Source organism: Barbatula barbatula, assembly GCF_947034865.1.
Source record: "Barbatula barbatula genome assembly, chromosome: 7".
NCBI classification, from domain to species: Eukaryota; Metazoa; Chordata; class Actinopteri; order Cypriniformes; family Nemacheilidae; genus Barbatula; species Barbatula barbatula.
In genome coordinates this window covers 19370421-19393358 of record NC_136770.1, presented here as the reverse complement: position 1 = coordinate 19393358, position 22938 = coordinate 19370421, and the positions used below count along the sequence as shown (strand labels likewise).

At 37.4% G+C, this 22938-nt stretch overlaps 1 protein-coding gene across 1 annotated transcript in view; it reads right to left on the bottom strand.

The window, feature by feature from the left end:
- Nucleotides 1-22938, bottom strand: part of cadpsb (Ca2+-dependent activator protein for secretion b) — a 70672-nt gene that overhangs the window by 39846 nt on the left and 7888 nt on the right. The window contains exons 2-5 of the mRNA XM_079461367.1: nt 14097-14210; nt 10122-10454; nt 2381-2461; nt 1647-1880 (exon numbers count right to left, since the gene is read on the bottom strand). Of these exons, the coding sequence (XP_079317493.1) occupies nt 1647-1880; nt 2381-2461; nt 10122-10454; nt 14097-14210 (762 nt within the window). The remainder of the gene's footprint in view (nt 1-1646; nt 1881-2380; nt 2462-10121; nt 10455-14096; nt 14211-22938) is intronic.

Below are 22938 nucleotides of genomic sequence, written 5' to 3'. Positions count from 1 at the left end.
TAATTGAAACATTTTGTATTTACTATAGAAACTATTATAATGTAGGCTACTAATGCTGCACGATTATGGGTAAAATGATAATCACGATTTTTTATTTGCTTAAAATTTTCAGCACGATTATTTTGTCAGTTCAGAACTTTGGTTTTGAATTTCACCTCGGCATGTTTATTAGGCCTATACTTTGTAGCCATTGAATATGCTATAATCTGCTGCCATTGAACGTCTTCAACACCGTATTTCAAAGCATGCAATCAATCAATGAAACACGCCGCCACAAAAAAGAACATTTTGTGACCTTCGGAATGAAACCTTTCTACTTCATTTTTAATTTCTTGATTTGTTAATAAATCATTACCATTGGTTAGCCTTAATGTTTGCCTTTGGGTTTTCAAAAAAGTATGAAAATAGTCCAAATGCAGTAAAACAATGCTGTGCTTTTTTATTCCCTGTAAAGTGGTGCTTTGCGATGATTTTCTGACCTTTTCGGGAGTCTTGTGCTTGCTTTTAAAACATTATCATCACATTAATTATGCTCAGTTAATTGTATGACGCATTAAGATCAATAATCGCAATTAAATTACAATTAATAGTGCAGCCCTATAATGTACACTACAATATATATATAGAATATATTAACTATAGCAGTTGGATAAATTGTAGCAAATAATGTAGTATACTTTAATATTTACTGCTAACGTAAAACAAGAGTGAAGTTAATACTAAAGTACACTAGAATATTTTCTATTTCAAATGTGCAACAAATTTAATTTATACAGCAATGTTCATAAAGGGAAATGTTAGGCTTACTTTAAATGCGGAACTAAAACGGGCAGTTGGTGGCGGAATGTTTTTGCAGTAAATAGGGAGCCGCAGAGATGAAGTGTGTTTATAGACCAACCCGGTAGTTAACACTGCAGTGGTTCCCTCAACCGAAAGGCAATGCATTTTTCCCATAGACTTTTGGAAGTTCGCAAAAAATAAGCTCTGTGATTAACAAAGGTTTATGATGTTTACACGTTTTGTTTATCAAGATAAGCTCTGCATATTAACACAACATTTGTTACTTTGAAAGCCGAAATACAATAGGCAGGAGTAAAAAGCTGACAAGATGCTATAAACAGACTACACTGAGGTCTCTCGATATCAATGTTACCACCACCAAGCCTCCGCCAACTCTTTCAAACTTTATTAAAAATGTGTTCCCTGGTAAGTAATTACTCCGGGAACGAATCCACATCTACGTTTTAAGAGATCTGTGCCCATGTTGCATTATTTGTGAGCTCTATGTGTAATGACGTCTAACGTCCCCTCCAAAGGAAGTAGTCGTTTTTATTTTGGGCGATTTACCAAAAACGAACTAAAAAACCCATAGACTTTGGTGCGATGGAACCGGAAGTCCTAAAGTGATAACACGCTTCCAGGGTTTTCATACAAACATACGTCATCTCTGTGGCTCCCTATTATTGAACAAACTTGTTCAAAACGGCTGATTTATTCAAGAAGACAGAAAGTGTCTTGACTCACTGAATCATTATCTCGTTTGAGTCCTTCAAAACACAGATTCATTTAGGGCCTTATAGGTTGGCCCCGTCATTATAGGGCCTAGGCTTTGAGCACAAAATGAAAACACTGCTGAGGGTTCCTACCTCCAGTGTGAAAGACAGCACAACATCAGACTTGGACAGCTGGTTTTCATCTTCCTGTCCCATATCAATGATGGAGGTGTTGTGTCCCCTCTTTAGCTTTTGCAGTTTGAATTCTCCTCCCTTTGAGACCGGCATGCTCTCAAGGTTAGCCATGAGCTGGTTCACTGAGCTCTTCAGTTCTTCAATATACATAGCCTCCATCTCCTTTGACACAAACTTGAGAAATTTGCCAGCCTGAATGAAAGAGCAAAGAAAATCTTCAATTTCATATATTAACTATTATAGACATTTAAAACTGCTGTTTGAACAATTGTGCTTTTGAAATTACTATTTTGGATATTTCAGACATCCCGATCATCACATCAGATAGTTTTTATTAATGAAAACAGTAAATGGTCGTGTAAAATGACTTGCGCTTAGTAAATATTCATAAACATAGCCATTTCGCAACGTCACAACCGGAAACAGCCCAAATGTCCACATCACTTTTAGAACAAAGTGGTCTGTTTCAAAGTGATTTGTTTGACAGGTACGTTGTTCCAGGACCAACAAAATATATTGATTTAGGACCACGTCCTATTTGGCAAAATCAAAGCCAGCCAGTCTGAATTATGAAGTAAATTTGGGAACATAAACTGAATTGGCGGAGATGCAACGGAACTGGTGCCAGTACTGTTTACAGCACCTCGAGTGCTTCTCTGTCCACGTGTAAGTGATCAAGTGATGAGACTTACCCGAGCAATCTGATCAGCCATCTGCAGACGCCCATCCAGTTCTCTCCTTATCTGAGCTGCTTGCTCGTCCAGATTATCCAACTGTGCGAACACAGATGCATTGCATTACCATCACACTTCAAAGCTTCATCCCCGTCTATACATCTTCAGAAAGGCAGATGATCAATTCTGCCCCCTTTAAAAGCATCCCCTCAACCCATGAGTAAAATAACTGGGGTCACACTTTGACGAGCTAAATGGTCACACACATCCTGAATGAGATGAAAGGGCAAGCTCCTGTTCTTCATTATAGCATGTAATTAAATCGAAGCCCTCTAATGTATTTTGGATCCATTTAAATCTCATCAATCCATCCCAAAATTTAACACATAGAATGTGTGACATAATTTTCATGACGAATACCTAAAAAGCAATAAGTTACTATAAATAAGTTATTGTAAAAATGCAATGATGTATAATCGTAATAATATAAAATAATAAAAAATGCAAGAATGAACGAACAAATGTATAATATTAAATAAAAAAAAAATATGTATAAGATAAAAACACATTTAATAAATGAATATGAATAATTATATATAATCACATATAAATAAAAATTGTGAATAAAAAATATAAATGAAGAGTTCAAATATGTATATATACACCGAACAAAATAAAACCATGATAGCACAATGAAAACATGATTTTTTTTACAAAAACTAAAACATTTTGCAGATCTCTTAAAATAAAAACTAGTATAAAACACTGCAAGAGGGAGTACAATTTAAAGGGGAAATTGCCCTTTTAATTATTCTCTTATTTTTGGTTTTATATGACTCACCTTCAAGTTTCTGTGAAAATTCTGTAAACTAAACATACCACCCATTAAAAAACCCATATACTCCCATCTGTAACCATTTTTGCTACTGCTCAAATATACAACAGCATCTCATACATAAATATAGGGTTATAAATTCAACAGTAAAGCATAAACTACATCAGCATGCACATGGAGTCCGGGAAAGCTGGAAAACCCCTATGGGGAGGTAAATCTGATGTGTTGGAACAGAGATAATCTCTTCACCCCTGATAACTCTGTTGAGTGTGCGTGGGTGTGCGAGCGTGTCACTGCCTGTTAGTGTGTGTTATGACATACGAAGCGTCCCCATCACTTCCTGTCTATGTCACTCTGCTGATCTGGTCCTAACAGAAACAAGGGGCGACAGCATCACGGCAACCCTTGCCATGGCGACAGTCTTTACCGAGTGGGGAACCCTGTCACATGGGACTCTTTGTCCCTTAGAGTCTTGTCTATCTTCTGCTCCGCTCTCCAGGGGCTGTATTCTAATTAAGCATGGCTCAGCAAATAAAAGTGTGTGTGCATGTGGCCCTAAGAATAGATCCAGAGACAGCATGCTATTGAGGTAAGGAATAGAATTCACGTTTAGAGTTTTATACAGCAGAACCCTCAGATCAACTAAAAGCTTTCGGTTAAATTATTAAACATGATCCCTTGGTCTTTTTACATCTGTCATATTGTCTTTCTTTAGTTTCTTTTATCCCAAAAAATACAAGGAAAATAACTTTGATGGCATATACTGTAACCAGTGCGGCGATGACCTGATGACATGTTTTATAGAGTTTATCATTTCCCAGGCTATCTCAGAGTTGTTGCAGGAGGGTGTGCCATAGTTAAACTGTAACAGACGACATCCGCCTCGCAGAAACTGAGACACCTGAGTATTTCCATGTAGCTCTCAACGTTCACAAATAGGTCATTATAAATAATTGACAGGAGGCATCCACAACACGACTAAAAAGCTGGCCAGGAATCGACTGCATGTACAGTAAGCAAACTGTAGGTGAAAGAAGCAGGATTTATTCAGCAGGTTTTTGTTCTTCTTTTAGTACAAGGTAAACGTCTCTTTCATCAAGCCAGTTTTAATAGTAGATGCCAAACAAAACATTGAGGCTAAGGTATCAGGCTTTTTCTTTATAGAGGTCATGATTAGTGTATTTATTTATCTCCGTTTATTTAAGAGACGGAACAGCTGCAGCTCTAGTCTGGCATGACATGGACGTACATTAAAACATGCAGTGCCTTCAGAAGTATTTACATCAAATCGATTGAGTTCTAAATGTATAGACGGTTTTATCGGACGCACACGCCTGGTCTGAAATTGACTTCCGGACTGTGTGTGGTTATAATATAGCTAAAAATGTATGAATATATTTTTAATTACACTAAAACTACTCAACAGTTATTGATTCTTTGCGGAGGTCTAGTGGTTAAGTTTAGTGGTTAAGTTTGGGTCAACATTTGTTTGTATTGTTGCTGCTGACACGTCTATATAGACGACTATGCAAGATGTAAACAAAACTGGTCCAACGCTGGTCCAAGAATTCCTATTTCAGTTTTTAACACTACACAAACCTTTTAACAGAACATTTATAACCAAATCAAATGTTTTTCAACCTGTAAAAAATGAGCATGAAAAACTTATACATTTGGAGCAATCATTATTGAAAGGATTTCTACAAATGAACACCACATATGTCATAAAACGTGAAAGAAAGTCAAATGTCTAAGTAATTAATGTGTTGCTGTGTTGTTTATCTGTGGAAAGCAGTAAACAGAATTATTCAGTCCTGCTCGAGACACTAAAATTAAATTCAACGACTCTTAATTAGAGTTTGAATCCTCCTCAATTATTTTTAATTCTTAAGTCTCATGTCTAACATCAACTCATTTAGCACCGGCTTTAAATCGGTGATGGACACTTTCAGTGCAGTTAACCTGATGGAATTAGACACGGTCTCGATCCGAATGAGCTTCCGACAGCTGTTATCCTAGATTTCTCCTAACAGAGACTCACTGCATCAATAATACATTCACACATTTAGATTTGCTGATGGCAGAAACTGTGCTCAGGCTCACTTTTCTCATCCCCCCTTTCTCAATGTTTTCTTCCGTCACCACTCTTGTTCACAGCGTTTCTCTCTCTCCATCACAACCCACAACCCCCCCGTCTTGATTTTCTCTCTTCCTTAAAGGCTACTGTGTGCGTATGGGAGATTGACATCTGTTATACCGTGTGAAGTAACTGCACAGATAACACGACAGTCTAGTGATTGCACCCTACAGTATGACCTTCAGCTGTCCAGTGATATATTCTTAACCCTGAACATCTTCCTCACTTATTATTGATCTGCTGGCCAATCCGGCAGATAGGAAGTAACAGAGATTTTTTGTGCGTGTATAAATATAAGTGGGGTGAAAAAAAGGAGAATCAATGAATCTGTGAAACAGCCGCGGAAAAATGTTTTTCCTTTAAATTTTCCTTTAATCTGCATTTCTAGATGTATTGTGCCATTCCAGTCCAGTGTATGTTTAATTTATACAAAATCAAAGCTCAGCAGTGACATAAAGTCACCCAACAGCAATGTGAAATACTGACAGCATGACAAGACACATGAATCACATTGTATTGCTTAAAATCAAATATAAACTTGTTTTCTATGCAGTTTTTGAGACCTTAAAAAATACAAAGCACTTCTTGTATTTTGACCTGTTTCTCCAGTTTTCATTTTCTGCAAATAAATGCAAACGGAGACAAAATTTGTATTTAAATTTTGTGAGAAATATTGTTAATAGTTCACAGAATTAAAACAAAACGAATAATTTTACTCAAACACATTAAATTCAGAAAATATCTTTGAAATGGTCTCTTAATGTTTTCCGCCACTGTCTATACAAACTTTCTTGTAAGGCCAGAAGCAGAGAAACACTTTTGACAAATTGTTCAAAAAAAGACATCCAATTATATACATTATTATGAGGAACAAATCCATTTTTAGCATGAAAGTGTGAATGATCATTTGCAGCGCGCGTGTGTATGCGTGCCGTAACCCTGCTGGTTCATTCTGAGCTGTTGATTAGTCGAGCACATAATCAGCTCCTGTCACTGGCTGCAATGACCCAACCTCTCTCGACCTCTCTCGCTCTCTTTCCATTGAGTGTCTGCACTGCTACTGTTTCATTTATGCAGTACACACATACACATTAAGAAACCACTTCGGGTTGTTGGGTCAGCTGGGCTGCCGGGCTACAATTTGTAATAACTCTTCCAATTGTTTTTAGCATTTTAAATGCAAATCAACTGTCCTCACAAATAAAAGATGTTGAACGTTCACAGAGAGAGAAAGAGGTTGTCTTCCTGTATTTCAAAAACACTACAATTATACATGTCTCCCACATAGTGATTTCCAACCAGGCCTATGTGTACCTCAGAGGAAACTTGAACACGTTTCAGTAGGTTTACATTTAATTCAAACCTACAGTGCAATAACAACAGATTACAACTTGTTTTATTAACTTACAAAAGTAAAATCCCCATGTAATCAAAATTGAAGTGTTTTAGGATTTAGTATGAATCTGTTAGCCTTAACCCTGATAGCACACATACATCTTGAGACGTCTATTTAATGTCTGCATTTTTTGCTCATCTGCACATCTCTGAGACGTTTCCTGTCAGATGTCATATAGACATCTAGAAGATGTCTGTAAGACGTTTATGATTGAGAACGTATGTTAAACTGCTTTTTTCTACATTACGTAATGTTTATCAAATGTTTCTACACAGCAGATTTTTTCCAGATCTCCAGCAGACATCTTAAAGACGTACCAGTGCTATCTGGGTCAGGATATGCATTACAGTATATAAACTGCTGTCAAAATTGGTGTTTAAAAGATATAAGCATTTCAAACTATTCTCTCATTTACGCCACGATGGATCAACGTTCAACATTTTTATGACATCATTCTGCACTTGAGGCTTCTTATTAAAATCTAGTCTGTGGGGTGAACTAAATGCTATTGGCTATTTTTAGAGGATGAGGAGCCAATCAATATGTCCTGCAAATTTGCAGCTCAATATGAGCTGCACATTTCAAGACTTCACTGGATCTCTATTCAGACACGTGAAAATGTGACGCAAAGTGCTTGGCAATGCTAGGTTATATTATGTCCATAATATTATGTGTATATTACGTGCATAAGACAAAATAAATATTGCCCTAAACAACAAAGAACAGAGACAACACGAGAGAATAAACAGGAAAGGCTATAGTATTGTTGAGGTTTGTCTGGTAATTTAATCAGCCGCTCTTGAGAGGTGTGTGTCTCAGAAAGAATCTATTTATGACTGCAGGGAATGAGTGCGAATGGGCCGGTTTATGAGCTGGCACTAACTAAACCTATGGTGTTCAGCACATTCGGTTTTCTATTATCATTATGCGATTTAAGCAGACGATTTAGGCAGTAAAGATATATTTATTAGTGATCATTATAATATTCCCATAATTCAAAAAACGATAAATCTTATACTTATATAATTAGGAATCATAGGATTACCAAAATGTAGTTTTATATGGTATACTAAAATTTAGTTTTCTTTCGCTTTGGCACCGACACCATTTGCAGAAACACTCCTGCCGCCATAGTTCATTAACCATTGCGCGGCAAAATAACCAGAGAGCAAAGCTGATTCATATTCATTCATCCTCCTTTGACAGACTTCCTTTAAAAGGATTCTGTTTATTATACAGAAATGGCCAAATATTGGCTCTGAATTTAAATGGCTTGCATGTTCACTGAAATATGCAGCATAAATGTGCACCTGTCACATGTTCTTGAAGTACATGTACTGGAACCAGACAGAGGTAAATAGGTCCTAATTTATTTGCGTTAATATGGTGTGCCAGACAATTCTGCCAATTACGTTTGATTGTGCTTTCATTAAATACACCACAGGTGGTGTAAGAAACGTTCTTTTGGCAGCCGAAGAGAAAACGCTTCCCACACAAGGCCTTTCACGACCCACACAGCAAAGTCCTTCCTGAGGATGAACTGCAAGAGCACAAGATGATTTTGGTTTTTCTACAAAGGCACAATATGCTTGGTTTGATGTGGAGTGGCCTCAGCCAATGCACATTTTCACATGTTCATCTAAACAGCTAGGGATGAATAAACCTGTAATAATGGAGGCGGTGAGAGAGATGGTTCTGTAACACACTTAAAGGGATAGTTCATCAAAAAGTGAAAATCCTGTCATCATTTACACTCCCTGGAGTTATTCCCAATCTGTATACATTTCTTTGTTCTGATGAACACAAAATATGGAAGAATGCTTGTAACCAAACATTCTTGGCCACCATTGACTACCATAGTAAGAGACATTTCGTCGTTCTGATGGACACAAAAGAAGATATTTTAAAGAACGTAGGAAACAAAACTGTTCTGGGGCACTTTTGACTAAATTTAAATTTAATTTTGTAAATTGTAAATTTATCCTCCTATGGGAGTCAATGGTGGCCAAGAACTGTTTGGTTACAAGCATTCTTCCAAATGTCTTTCTCTGTTCATCAGAACAAAAAAATGCATACAGATTTGAAACAATTTGAGGGTGAGTAAATGATATCAGAATTTTCATTTTTGGGTTAACTGTTATAAGCGCTTTCGGGGTAAAAAGAGAATCAAATCAATATCAATGCAAACGTCCAAGACAAAATCCAGAATTAAATACATGCCGTTTTTTTATTTTATTACATTTATAAGTCTCATTTCACACATCATTTACATTTTTACTCTTGTTCAAACGCATGGGATGTGGTTTCGTCCTGTGTCCTCTGTTAATAATTTTCAAACGTGTTTATTAATCTTGTCCGAATAGTGCTGATTTTTACTAAAAAGTTACTTTTATCAGATTAGTACCTTCCTACGTAGGTACCATCTGCAATTGATAAAACAAAAACCTGACCATTTCAGAAAATCATAGGAAAACATTGTTTGGTTGTCACGGCAACATCGCTTTATCGCTACCTCTACTTGTCAAATGGAAATGGTAAAAAATGCCGGTTGTTGTGGGCTTGTTTGTCAGCAGATGCAGCAATTTTGCCTCTGCCAGCACTGTGATATTTTGACACCTCTGACACGAGCACCGTCAGCGTCGAGCAGATTTTTATGCTGAACTTCCTCTTTAGATTCTCATTCTGTCCATCATGATGACACTTTTACAGCTGACCTATTAACGATTTTCTCCCTGAAAGCATTTTTTGAAATGTTATAGATCCCCTAAGTGCTTTCAACAAATGCCTATTCACCCGTATTTACAAATGAAGGAGAATTAATTTGGATGAGGAAATAAACATGGTCTCTAAGTAAGAGCTCCATGTAAACTAACATCTCATCTGAGCTATCTAAGATCCATTAAGACCAATGTTGACTAAACCTGATTTTCTGTCACTTTAGCGGTGGTTTTGTTGGCTTTCTGAGCGCCGATCGTGGGGAGACTGTATGCTAATTCCCCACACTGAAGTCTGAGCTACCAGCAAAGCAAAAGTGGGTTAGTCATCTTCAAAGCACATTTGAGACAGAGATTTAATGGCTGGCTGGCGGGATGGGAGGGTGCTGCTCAGATGAGATCTCTCTCAACACAGCCGAGGAAAACAACAGCTAAAATATGAAGACCAAAAGATTGTGACTCTGCAACTTGTTAATGGTCGTGGTGTGAACTGAACTTTTGGTAAGGCTCTACCCTTTGGGTCTTTTTTGGAGCCTAAAGACTTTCTCCTACTGCAGGTGTAAAGTATAAAGAATTCATGTGAAATGTGAATTTGGGGAGTTGAAATTCCCCTTTCGTGTTCCATTTTCATCATTACTTTTATACCCCTTTCCCTATATGGTTAAATGTTTCTGTACCTGACAGGCCTGGTACAGAAGCTGGTGCTCAAACTTCTTGATCCCGAGGATCTGCTGGAACATCTCGTAGAGCTGGTCTTTGCTTAGGATGAGCTCAGACGCAGCGCTGGCCGTCATGCGCTGCTGTGCCTTGCGTGGATCCTCGTCTCCACGGTAGATGGTATCAAACTTCGCCATCCAGGAGCTCAGAACAGTCTCCTTGCTGAGACCATCGATCTCCGGCAGGCTCCGAACACGTTTCTCGATGTGGCGCTTGAACACCTCGCGGCAGTCCATGGCGGACAAACCTCCCGTCTGGACCATCTTAGCCACACGGTCGCTCTTTAGAAAAACCTGTAGATGCATAATTAAAAGCATTGATAAAAGCGGAAAAAATTGTTCTGACCTTCAAAATGTTTCGCTTAAGTGACTTCAAAACATTTCTCATCTTGTTTTCAATCAGTCCAGTCTGCTGGAAGAAATTATGCCTCGGTGCTTTTCTTTAATACTCTATGTGTGATACATTCGACATCCTCTACAGTGATATACTGCAGTAATATAACCAACGGCATTAAAGCCGTGGACGGCAATGGCAACTGTAAAATTTTAGAGCTTTAAAATTATGTGATGAGTGTGGACAGAAGTGTTATATTTGTACATGCTCCTCTCTCTAAATTATTCAGTGCATCTTTGCTTATTCAAATCAGAGCAACATTTGTGATTTTTTTTATGTTTTAGCCAAACTGAAATGGCTATTGAGAATAAACCAAAACATCTGACTGTGATCCAACTGCCACCTCTCTGGTCCCACTTGCAGCATTTCACATCTACTTGCAAGCAAAATGTGATTTATGCCGTTCCTCAACAATTGGAAGTTTGGCAGCTGCTCTTCTTTGTTCCTTTTAAAAGCCTGTCTATCCTTCTCAGTTCAGGAAGACAAATAGAGCTCTAAATTGCTATCTGGTTCAAATCCAGGTTGCAATTCACTGTGGACTTCTCTGCCTGTGGCCTGTTATGTCAAACTGATTTGGAAATTAACTGTTCTGCAAACAGACCTTGCAATGACTTCAGTCTGACGTTGAAACCTTTGTGAGATCCTGAGAAACTTTAAGATTTAAGATAGGAATGATTACAGTATATTCAGTCTGATTCGTCATTTAAAGGTCCAGTATATGAAATGTACCTATTGAGGTTGGGAATTGCAACCGACAGCTCATTCCACCCCTCGCCTGTGAAGCAATATGGTGGCTGACACAGGACTAAGATGTCGTCAAGTTTTCGCTTCTTTGCCGAAGGAGATAACGTATTACAAAACACGCTCTGTAGAGCAGTTTGTCTATTTAGGGCTACTGTATAAACAACAGGGCGAATTCCATGTATGGCGTAGTGTATCTAGATAGAAAAAGCTTATTTTTTTGTCTTCAGGGGTGTATAAAGACCTTACATAATGAAGTGTTATGTTTGCATTTCTGTCAAAAGATCCTCCAAAAAATTACACATTGGACCTTAAGAATCCAAAGTCAAAGAAAAAATGTTAAGCAGTTCACGTGACAAATATCATATAATATTTCATAACTTACATGTGACACTTATACACTACAGACAGTACAAAATAAGTATTTACTGCATGAGTGCATGTGCATATTATTCATTTATAAAGTTCTCAGTTAGTGATTACATAAAAAAAGTCTTGAAAACTTTAAACTGCCACAGGCACAAAGATTATAAATGTTTACTCTAATGACAATTAAACAAAGTGAATAAGAATTAAAGTTTGCAAATCGGCGGTAGCCCTCAGCTATTTAGCATCCCAAACCCTAGCAACAAGATGTAATGCGGTGACCTTACCTCAATCCTCGAACACATTAGCATAGCAATCTTTTCGCATAGCATGTGTAAACACTTGAATTTTAGATGTGTTTTTAGCTAAGGAGAGCCACCCCTGAAGGGCTGTTTAAGCACTCTATGGTAATTCACTTATACAAAGGCGTGCCATCATCTAAATGTTTCGTCTAATTGGCAGTGCGGTAACAACATCTGGATGCGTGTCATACACACTGTAGAATAATCAAGTGGTTGCTTTGCCATATCTTTATCGTCTGTTTTTCCTGAGCTTATGGCCTGAAGGAGAGGTTAACGTTGTGCCCTGACCTCAAATGGACAGCAGAAAAACTAAACTTGTGGTAATGAAATCCGTGAACGTTACACCCGAGGACAATATGATGAAATCACAGGAAAAAGTGTGTTTGGTAAATCACCTGGACTCAGGTTCAGCCAGACTTCATTTTCTTCACACAATAGAACACAACAAATTTTACTTACATTGCCATAAGGTATTTAAATATTTTATAGCTTTTATAAAATGCCTAACATATGACTACAATTTGTGTTGAGATGTCAAACCGGTTGTTTCATAACAGTCACAGGACAGTCAGGGCCCAAGTGATTGGCTCAAAAAAGAGACATCAGACCTCCTTGATCTTTGGTAAGACTGAATTTGCTCAAATATCTTGGGAGGGTGGAGGTTAGAAGAGAGGACATCTTGGACAATAGTTGTTGAAATTCTATACACTACACTGGGCACCAAGAGTTCGGGGAGCAATAAGCGATATGTCATACAAAGACCAATAGTACAATAGGTGCTAATACAAAGTTACTAGTTTCAACAAAAGCTAGACCACTACCTGTTGACAAATACGTTTCTTGATGAAAGCAGATTTGGTTCTGTTTATTTCAAAAGCTTTGTTATTGATTAGTGCTAAATAGAGAGACTTAATCCAACAAGTATATGTATATACAAAGTATATATTTAAGGTGTTACACATTAAAGCTAAATGAAAAGCCTTGTGTTATGTTATAACAATGAGCGGGAAACATTGGTGACACGTGAGTGACCATTTAGTCGCAGTCTGGAGCCCTGCTATATATTTTATACATAATAAAGAAAAATTTTGAAGTAGCGATCCCTTCTTTTTCATATAGAAACTTGAAAAAGCTTCTGAAATGAGGAAAAAAAGTACTTGTTTTTGTCCATCGAGAACTAATTGCATCGTTGAAAGTTGGGCGTTACTAACAAAATGGAGGGAGATTTGAATAGGCTTGTTCGACTTCATGCGGCACAGTAAGATCAGACAGGCGATGATATCAAAATACCCCAAGAGTGAATAAGAAAAAAACTTGGGGTTTACTTTCAGTTTGCTTTTTCAGTCATTGAGGCCCCACCCTCAAACCATTCCTCGTGACCAGAAGTGATGAGCGGTTGTTTCGAGGGGAGAAGAGGTTAGCGCTTTATATTAAAGTCCCTGAGAACAGGAAGTTGCGATCGTTTTGACTTCCCTATTCTGACACATTTCCGAGTGAAAAGGAATTTCAAAGAAAATTAGTGGGCGTGGTTTGGATTATAACTGCGAATTGATTGGATGTGTAACAACAGCTTTTGCAGTGATTTTGAAATGAAACTGGCAGCCATTGGATAGTCATTTCAGGAAAATGCAGAAGTGCATTTTAACCGAAGATTATAAGGGGACATGAATTTTAAAAAGAAAATTACCAACATTGGTAAGCTATTAAATAAAAACGCAGTAAATAATTTAGTAAATTAATATGAATTGTCATTTTTTATTTCACTGGGACTTTAAGATTATGAGGGCACGTACATATAAAAAAACATGAAATACCATTTACGGATTAACAATGAACATACCTAGTATTTTATGTGTAAGTGATTTCGTATAAATCATACACTGTGAATTCTACAAGTAAAATATATGATTACAAAAAAGCAAGTGTGAAGACTATCCCTAAACCTATCCATCATTGAGTTGAAAGCACAGCAATAAGATTGCATGAATTCATGCATATTACCCTAAAACAGTTATGAAAGATTACGACTGTGATGGAAATCACTGCATTATTTCCATTGCATTGAATTTTTTCAAATCAAACACCAAACTAAAATAGTCTAACAAGTCCTCACTTAAGTTTAAGATACTTCACCTCAAAGTAGCTCTGAACTGCGTTGATGAAGGCTTCATCTGCCACAATCTGTGTGTCTCCTTTGAGAAAAGACTCAAAGCGATCCTTAGTGGTCTGCAACTGCTGCTTGGTGATCTACAAGGAGAATAAAAAAGAAAACAATAGCACAATTTAGAAAAATTTGGATCATCTGCACAATCCTTTTTCTTGTGGATAATACAGTTTTTTGGAAAGACAAATATTTAGCAAATGTATAATGATCTGTTACAGAAACAGTACTGGTTATTCTTCAGATAGAAATGACAAAGCACAGTGGGTATCGGATTTTAGCCAGGGATGCCTAATGCTTCCTTGTTTTTCCCGAAACACACAAAAACAGAGAGACAGTCTCTTCTCAAGTCTACATTTAAAAATACTCTTTCTACTTGAAGCAAAAAAAAAAACACCCACCTTCTTCAAACTCAATAACACAGAACACACGTTCTCTTCATCCTCACAGCCAAATCTCACTCTCATGCTCGCTTTCACTCATTCCAATATCAACTCTCCTCACTTTGTGTAAAACTTTATACATATATCCTTGATATTTTTCAGATATGTTGGTTTTTCAAGCATAATACATATTATTTCCCCACAAGCCTGCTCATTGATATATTCCTTTCTCTCACTCTCACTCTGATTCATCATCATCTCTGAATGTCATCGGGACACAGGATGACTGAGTGACGAACGAGTAAGCAACAGAACGAGAGTGTTAGGATGGAGAAAAGAGATAAGCGGGCCAAACAGTATCCTCCACCTCCTCACATACAAGAGCAAAGCACAGACATGTATAGTACCACTGGATTCTATGTATCAAACTTAACAAAATTATCCTGATCATGCAAATGCATTCCAAACAATATTATTAACATGACAGGCTGAACAGGAACACTTTTACAAATGCATTAACAGAAAAAGTGTTATGTATCAACATATGGAACAAACACTGTGCCAAATATTATATCAGCCTGCTTAATATGAGAAATGTACAGCCATTAAGCACATAAACCCATTAACAAGATTTCAGCGCAATTAAAAACAGAGCCTGTAATTCACTACACAAAAACATTGTGCTTGGCACAAACCGTGTTGATCATTTATTCTCATGTGAATCTTTAAAGCAGTCGTATTGAGAAATATCATACAGCTGGACTGCACGACTGACCAATCACAATCGAGTATTTTAGAATGTGAATGTGTGTGTGCTTCACTGTATAAATAAGTTTTGTCTCAAGCTTTGTCTCGATTTTCGACATAATTGTTACTTTCATGTCTTCGTATCGCTCTGCGGTCTCTTTCTCCATACTACTTCATGTACATTTATTTATTCATTCAATAAGTAGCAGAGTAATAAGCGGGATAATGTAGCCAATAATCAAACAGTCACTGCAAAATAAATCCATTCATCGATTCTGATCGGTTGAATGTTGTGATTTTCTCCCATGTTGTAAATTCTGTATGCATAATTTCTGCAAAGAAAAGTTGAGTTTTTTACTAGCTGACGTTACACCGGTCTTCTCTTCAAACATTTGCTCCATCATGCATATGATTTACCAAGCATATAAAAAAATATTAAGGTTAACAGCATGTTGTGTTTCTGCTGAAAGCACCAGTGTGACAAAATCCAAAGCAAACAGGGTTTTCTGTGTGCGACTGTGTAGGAGGAAGGTGGAAAAGTACAAAGTAGCATGTGCCCGTGAGGCATCACAGCACCATCTGTGTGTTCGGCTCTCTGCTACCCTGCTACTGTCCCCTCTCCTTCACACGCACGCACACACACACACACACACACACACACACACACACACACACACACACACACACACACACCATCATACACAGAACAGTTGACTTTGTCTGCTGTCTATACACAGAATACCATGACATTGAAGGACATCATGCAACCCTGAACCTCAATATTCTATTTCAATGTGTACTAATCTAGACCATTTACAGATTTTTTTAAACAAAAAGTTACAAAGTAAGAGTTTTTCTGAAAAGCCATGAGTCAACCGGCATATATCCGGTAACACTACGTTAACTCATGTGTGTGAGTGATTGCTACATGACACAAGTGTAAACATGTGTACATACACTAACTCTTATTCATTTACTGTAAGAAAACACAATTTTTTCTTTCTTGTGTTAGGAGGAAATTAAAGCAGAACATATGTGAGGGCGTGCTCTCAGCCCTTAGTTGAGAAGACAATGCCAAGCTATGATTTGTTACGTGCAACTACTATTCAGAGTATAGTGGCACTACATTGGACATACTTATTAGACTCTGTACGTTGCGAATCGTACAAAAAAGAAATTCTGAATCACCACCCCTTCTCTAACCCCGACGTCACTAGCGTGAAAGCAAATAGTACTGAAATGTACGAATGAGATCATACGAATTAGTTAAAATTAGCCACATTGTAAAATAGTTACGTTTTTGCCGTGAGATTGTGTTGACCATTTTGCGTTAGTAAGCCTCTACTGAATATCGCCATCTCTGTTTAAAACATGAAATTGCAGGTTACCTCACATACCTATTTTATGTGTAGACATAAAGAACTGAAATTTCCATCGAGATCGTACCTGACAGATCAACTTCAATATTTAAATAACAATTACATTACTTTTTTATGTAGTTGCTCAATAGCAGCCCAAATAAACTTGATTGTAGTTCTACGTCAAAACTACAGACACAGGCATATCAATTCATAAAGGCTTTATGTGTTATGGTGTCAGAAAGGTGTAACACAATACACAACATTGCTTTTCTTTGTATAATTTAATTAGGCTGTCCAAGCAGTCCTATATTTCTCTCTATTGAGCACTTAGATGTAGGACTGACCAATATCCATGCGCAGTTTAATACAACCTCCACCCCAACCACCCTATCGATTCCTTTCAGATTCCTCTTATCATGATTGCACTGTAACAGCCTGATTCATTCGTACACACACCAGAGAAGCCAAACACATATTTCAACCTCCGTACGTCAGGAGAACGCACACAAGCGCGTTTCTGTGCGCAGTTCGAGATGTAAGTAGTACCCTCCTATTCCCATATAATTAAGGAAAAACACTGAAATCAATTGATGTTTAATCTTAAATTGGTTGGACATTCCTTGTTAGAATACATTGTTTTAAAAGCCTCCTGGCAGTGAGAGCAGTGAGAGAAATGTCTCCAGAATGCAGTTCTGCAGAATCAGTTAAAAGACATCAATAAAAGCCCAAGACGTCTGGGCTCACACGTTGCCGACTTACATTGTCTTTTACAGTAGCTAATCAAACACGAGACATTTGAAATACAATCGCAGAGGTTTTTACTTGAACCTCACCTGACGCAACCATCAATTCTCCTGTTACAATAACATAATTTATGTTTTATAAATCATCTTCATTTTATTAGCAAAACAAAAGTGTACGTTTACTTCTCTGTGAACAAAGAAGCAAGGGAATGTATATAGTGCGTGTGCGGGTGAACACTCAGCACCAGACTGCAAAGTCGTTAGTAATTATGATAATTGCATGAGTGCAGTAGCTTTTGCTGAGGGCCAGAGATGATGCATGAGAGAGAGAGAGAGAGAGAGAGAGAGAGAGAGAAAGGACATCAATAAGGTTATTTTATCAAAGTTATTTAAAATTTGACTCCTCTGTGGGGGAAATGTATCCAATCAAATGCATTTGAATCTTATTAGTGGATAGAGCAATGGCGCTAGAAACGGCAAGGTCGTCGGTTCGATCGCAGGGATTGCATGAAGTCATAATCAAATGTATGATATAATGCAATGTAAGTTGCTTTGGATGAAAGCGTCTGCCAAATGCATAAATGTAAATGTTAAGATACAATCAAATCCAATGAAAGTTGATTTGATTTCAAGTCATCTAAAAATAGATTTTGTTTTGGGATGTTAAAGGTGTTTCTACATGCATTGTCAGACAAGGGGTAGAGGAAAAAAGACATGTTACATAACTGAATGGGGGAGAGAAAATGGAGGTGTTTGCCAAATTTAGATCCAGACAGCCAAATGGAATAGAACAAGAGGCTGAATTTAAATGAAACACAAGAGCAGATACCTGTAAGTCATGTAAGCCTGTGACTTTCATCAACAGCATAATTACAGACTGTAGAACTCACCCGCCACATTTGATTTTGATCATTTATTGATGATCATTTTTCAGTGTAAGCATTAAATTATCATAGACATTGGCAAAAAAAATAGACAAACATGACAAAATCATTTGTATCGGACAACCAAAAAAGAGTGAATGAAGACTGTCATGATGCACCAAATATTAAAGGTCGATCTAGCGTAATGTAATTTTTCTTAATATTATTATTCATTTCTATACAATGGATGGCTATTTAATAATGAGGACAACAAGACATTGCATAGAAAACTATAATTCACATAAAACTATATGAATAAATAAGAGAAAATAATGCAATGCAGCATCAAAGTGATAAATACATGTGTGTTCATGTGCATGTTTCCCTGACTACTATCGTTTTAATACTTAGTCAACTAAATTTTTAAATCCCCTACTGTAACTCACCGAGCCTTAACCCACAGAAACAATATTGCTGTATAATTTCGTATTCTTATAGTAGCATGCCATGTACCTTCTGTGAACACAGGGTTAATTCATCACAGCGGATTTAGATAAACAAGCATCATTGAACTGCCCTAAACAATCATTTTCCTTGAAGTCTGGGATACTGATCTGTCAAAGGGGAACGCTTTGTTCTACATCATCCCGGAGCCAGTCCCACTTTTACGCCTCTCCCCTCCCTGCATCCTCTATGGCTTTTTTATGTTTAGTATGATGCTGAGAGCGCCAAGGAGCGAAGAACCCATTTTGGCGCAGCTGACGATAGCAGCTGGTTAGTTTTGGTGTGCTCTGAGCCACAAGGTAGAGAGACTAGCCCTTGAGGTATGGTTCCCACGAGCACGTTTCAGCTAAAATGGATAACCGTGCAAACCGTCATAATGGACCATGCAGCTTGCATCTATTATCCTGTTTGAAGGGCATGCTAGGAGCTCCATTTTGGATTTAATTTGAACTCATGTCCTTCAGCATAACAGCATAATTTTATATCAACCTTGGTTAATGTGATTGCATTATTCAAGAAAAGCTCAAATATAAGGATAAAGCATAAATAAATGAGCTTACAAATTTTGAAAATACATTTCTTAAGAAAATATGCTTGTGAAATAATGACGTCAGTCTCCAATAGAAGAGTTGTTCCTTAACATTGTCGTGTCTTGATTTTAGTCATGACCAGAAATTACCTATCACAATTTAGCATGCTTCAAGTACTGTGACATATGATTTGCTACTTGCTAACTGCTAATTGGTTGCAAGACATAATGAAAGGATTCGACAGAATCCAGTTGCGTGTGAAACCAAACCAACACTGCAAGGGGCACCGGGAAAAAACGCACTCTCCCCAGCCACAAGCAAACAAGCCCAATCTGAAAACGCCCTTAATGTTGGCCAGACGTCCCTTTTAAGCGGACTCGGGTGTGCACCCGGGCTCGGAAGACAGCTTTCACATCATCCAAACGAACCGAGTTCTGACGTCAATCGAACCCGGGTGCGCCCTTGCAGTAGTAATTATGCAATTTGTCATTCTTAATTAAAAGTATCCTAATTTAAGAATATTGCGATATTTATACTCAAAAACCAGGGAAAAATGCTAAGAAATTTTGTTTTTGCTTTTTTGCAGAGCAGTAATGTTAAAAGAAACACAAAGGAAATACCTTGCATTTGCTTTAACCAAACCTAGCTGCACACCAAAATACATTCAATCCCTTCATGTCAGCTGGTAGGTGTACACTACATGCGTCGTGTCACATGTGCACATCATCTCACACTCTGACACTGCATTAGCATACTGACAGCCAATAAGACTACATTATAAACTGGTGAAGTATCTGTTAGGGGAAACAGGAAAGCAGTGCATTGTGAAACTGTATAATGGCAGAGCGTTGTAATCACATCCAAAAGACAGAGCTCACATCCAAGCACGAGGAAAGAAAATATGTTCAAAGTGAGCCAGGAAATAAAAGTGGAGAAAATAATGGGCGAAGCTAAAAGTATCGTGTGATGGAGAGATGGAGAGAGAGTGGCTGGAAACTTGGGAGCTCGTATGTGAGCTGAGAGGATCTGTGAGTGTGTGTGAGAGACAAAGCAAAAATGGGCGAGATAATAGGAGTGAGTGTCTCAGTCCGTCTTTGAGAAAGAACTAAAATGTGTGTCTTGCCTGAGACACCACTAATCCTAAAAATAAGAAACTGTGACATGTAGATACGTAAAATGTCTCCCTTTGAAGAATGATGACAATTACATTTAGAAGCAGCTTGAAAACGCCCCTTAAGATGTCTGAACCAATCAAATTTGGAATTAAAACACACAGAAGAAGGTATTTTGAAGAACCGCCGTTGTTCATTTACCAACATTCCTCCAAATATCTTCTTTTGTGTTCTACAGAAGAAAGAAAGTCATACAGGTTTGAAGTGGCAGGAGGGTAAGGTTTTTGGGTAAACTGTCCCTTTAAGTTATTCTATTAAATATAATCTTCAGATAAACATGCTGCCTCGTACAATTTTTTTTATTTTAATAAAAGTTATGTAGGCTAATATTTGAAGTGTCAGAGAGAACAGAGAGTTTTCGTACTAGAATATGAGGACTGCAACAGTATAAGATTATCTGATTTCAACGTGTTCATAGTCCTTGAGATAAAAAGAAGGTCATGCTGTACTGCCTGGACATGGAGGAAGAGGAAGTGAGGAAAAGAACTGCTAGTGCTACTTAATGGATTATAGGATACGGAAAAAGCTGGGTGCATGGGGTGTATGTGTTATGGTGCACACGGGGATGTGTGTGTGTGGCTGCTGTGTGTGGCTGCAATGAGATGAGAAAAATATCTCTGTGGGTTTAGAATAAGGGCCCAGTCAGCTCTCTAACAGAACAGTGTTATACTGCCACAACAACTCTTATCTACTGCTGTTCATCACTAGACAGTGACACCATCCTCCAGCTCCACTCCCGCTAATACCATTTCCTCTCATCCTATTCTCTTCATGTCTCTAGGCCAAAAACCCCCGCAGGCTACTGGCTTATCCTTTACTGTTCTGGAGCAAGGCTGGTGATGGACCAATACATTGCTTGGTCAAGTAATTGGCCGATTTGGCCATTTTGAGGTTACTGGCATCCGCAAAGTGTTAGGTCTTAAAAACTGATAATAAACATAGTAAACATTTTTCTTTTATGGATTTGGCAGGTGCTTTCACTACAGTAAGTGTTTTTACAAAGTGGCATACAGGGCATTTAGGATTGGGAATCAAACTCATGACCTTGAAGGCACCTGAAGATTGAATACGCAGAATATTTAACAAACATTGTAATTGTAATTATAATGCATATAAAAAGGTGTTTTATTTGCAGTTATTCATTTATATTGTATACAGGTCTCTGAAATACTTTAATCTGACAACATTCTGTGCTAAAATAATTTGCATCAAAATTCCTACATAATTGTGCTTTAACACTTTTCACATATAAATTCCAAATCTATTATTTTATGTGCATTCATTATATTTTTTAGAAAAATGCAGTGTGTTAACTGGGTTAATGTGCAGTCTGTCAGTCATTAAACCCAACAAAGTAATCAGGACCCTGTTGTGAAATGAGAACCCCTCAAGGGGTTTATTTTATGATACGATCAGCTGACTGTACATTTTCACCTACTTAGTATATATAAGCAGACAGCTTGTGCTTTAGAAATGTATTGACATCAGCTATTGAGAAACTCATATTGGTCAACCGTTACTTAAGACTTTAATGAATATTAATATAATACACATTAAAACATTCTACAGTGTCATTAGTACAGTAGTTTTATTTCCAATTCCTAATGAATGCCAAAGCACCATTTCAATACAATTTAGTCAACAAGACATTTAAATGCGTTCCTGTATCAGGTAGGAAAGACAGAGGTCATGTGTTCAATTCCCAAGGAATGCAGACATATGCTGACAAACACGCTCTGGATAAAAGTGTCTGGTACATAAATGCAAATGAAGGACTTATGAGATGCATTTTTTATTTGGAGCCTTTTATTGATGTTTTATTGACTAGCACAATTATAACCATTAATATGCAACATATTCATTTATACCTCAAATCAAAGTTTGGTTGAGGGTTTATGTCTGCCCTGTGTTAACCAAAGAGGGTTATTATCATTTTTCCGGCTTATATAATTGAGCCGTCTATCTTCAAAGTGCCCAAATATGAGAGGCCAATTAGTGCTGAATAGCAACATAAATTTAGCCTATGACTGATCTTGGGAAGGACACCCTATTTTCATGAATATTAGGGAGTCTCATTAGGATCACTATGGAATTTTTATTAGAAACGTATTCAGAGGCTTAAATGTAAATGCATATTCATACTGTTTAACAAATGCAATTAAGCGCCTCCACATATTGCACATCATAATGAATCTTTGGGTCTTATTTTGCTCGAAGATTTATGTCAACGCCTCAATTCTCTCAGAACAACACTTCTTTAAATAGCCATGAAAATAACACATGTATAAACTCATACAAAACAAACATGCACATGGACCCCAAAAACCAACAAAGACTTTACAAAAGCTGTCATTTTCAAAGTCTAACCTCTGGCAAAGCAATGACACGGAGCACACGCTACATTGGCTTTTATTATTGGCATTTTATAAATGTAAACATGTTGTTCCAACCAAATTAAACACAGCCTGCAAAACAAGCTCCAATTAATGAATTGAGAAACATAAACCATTC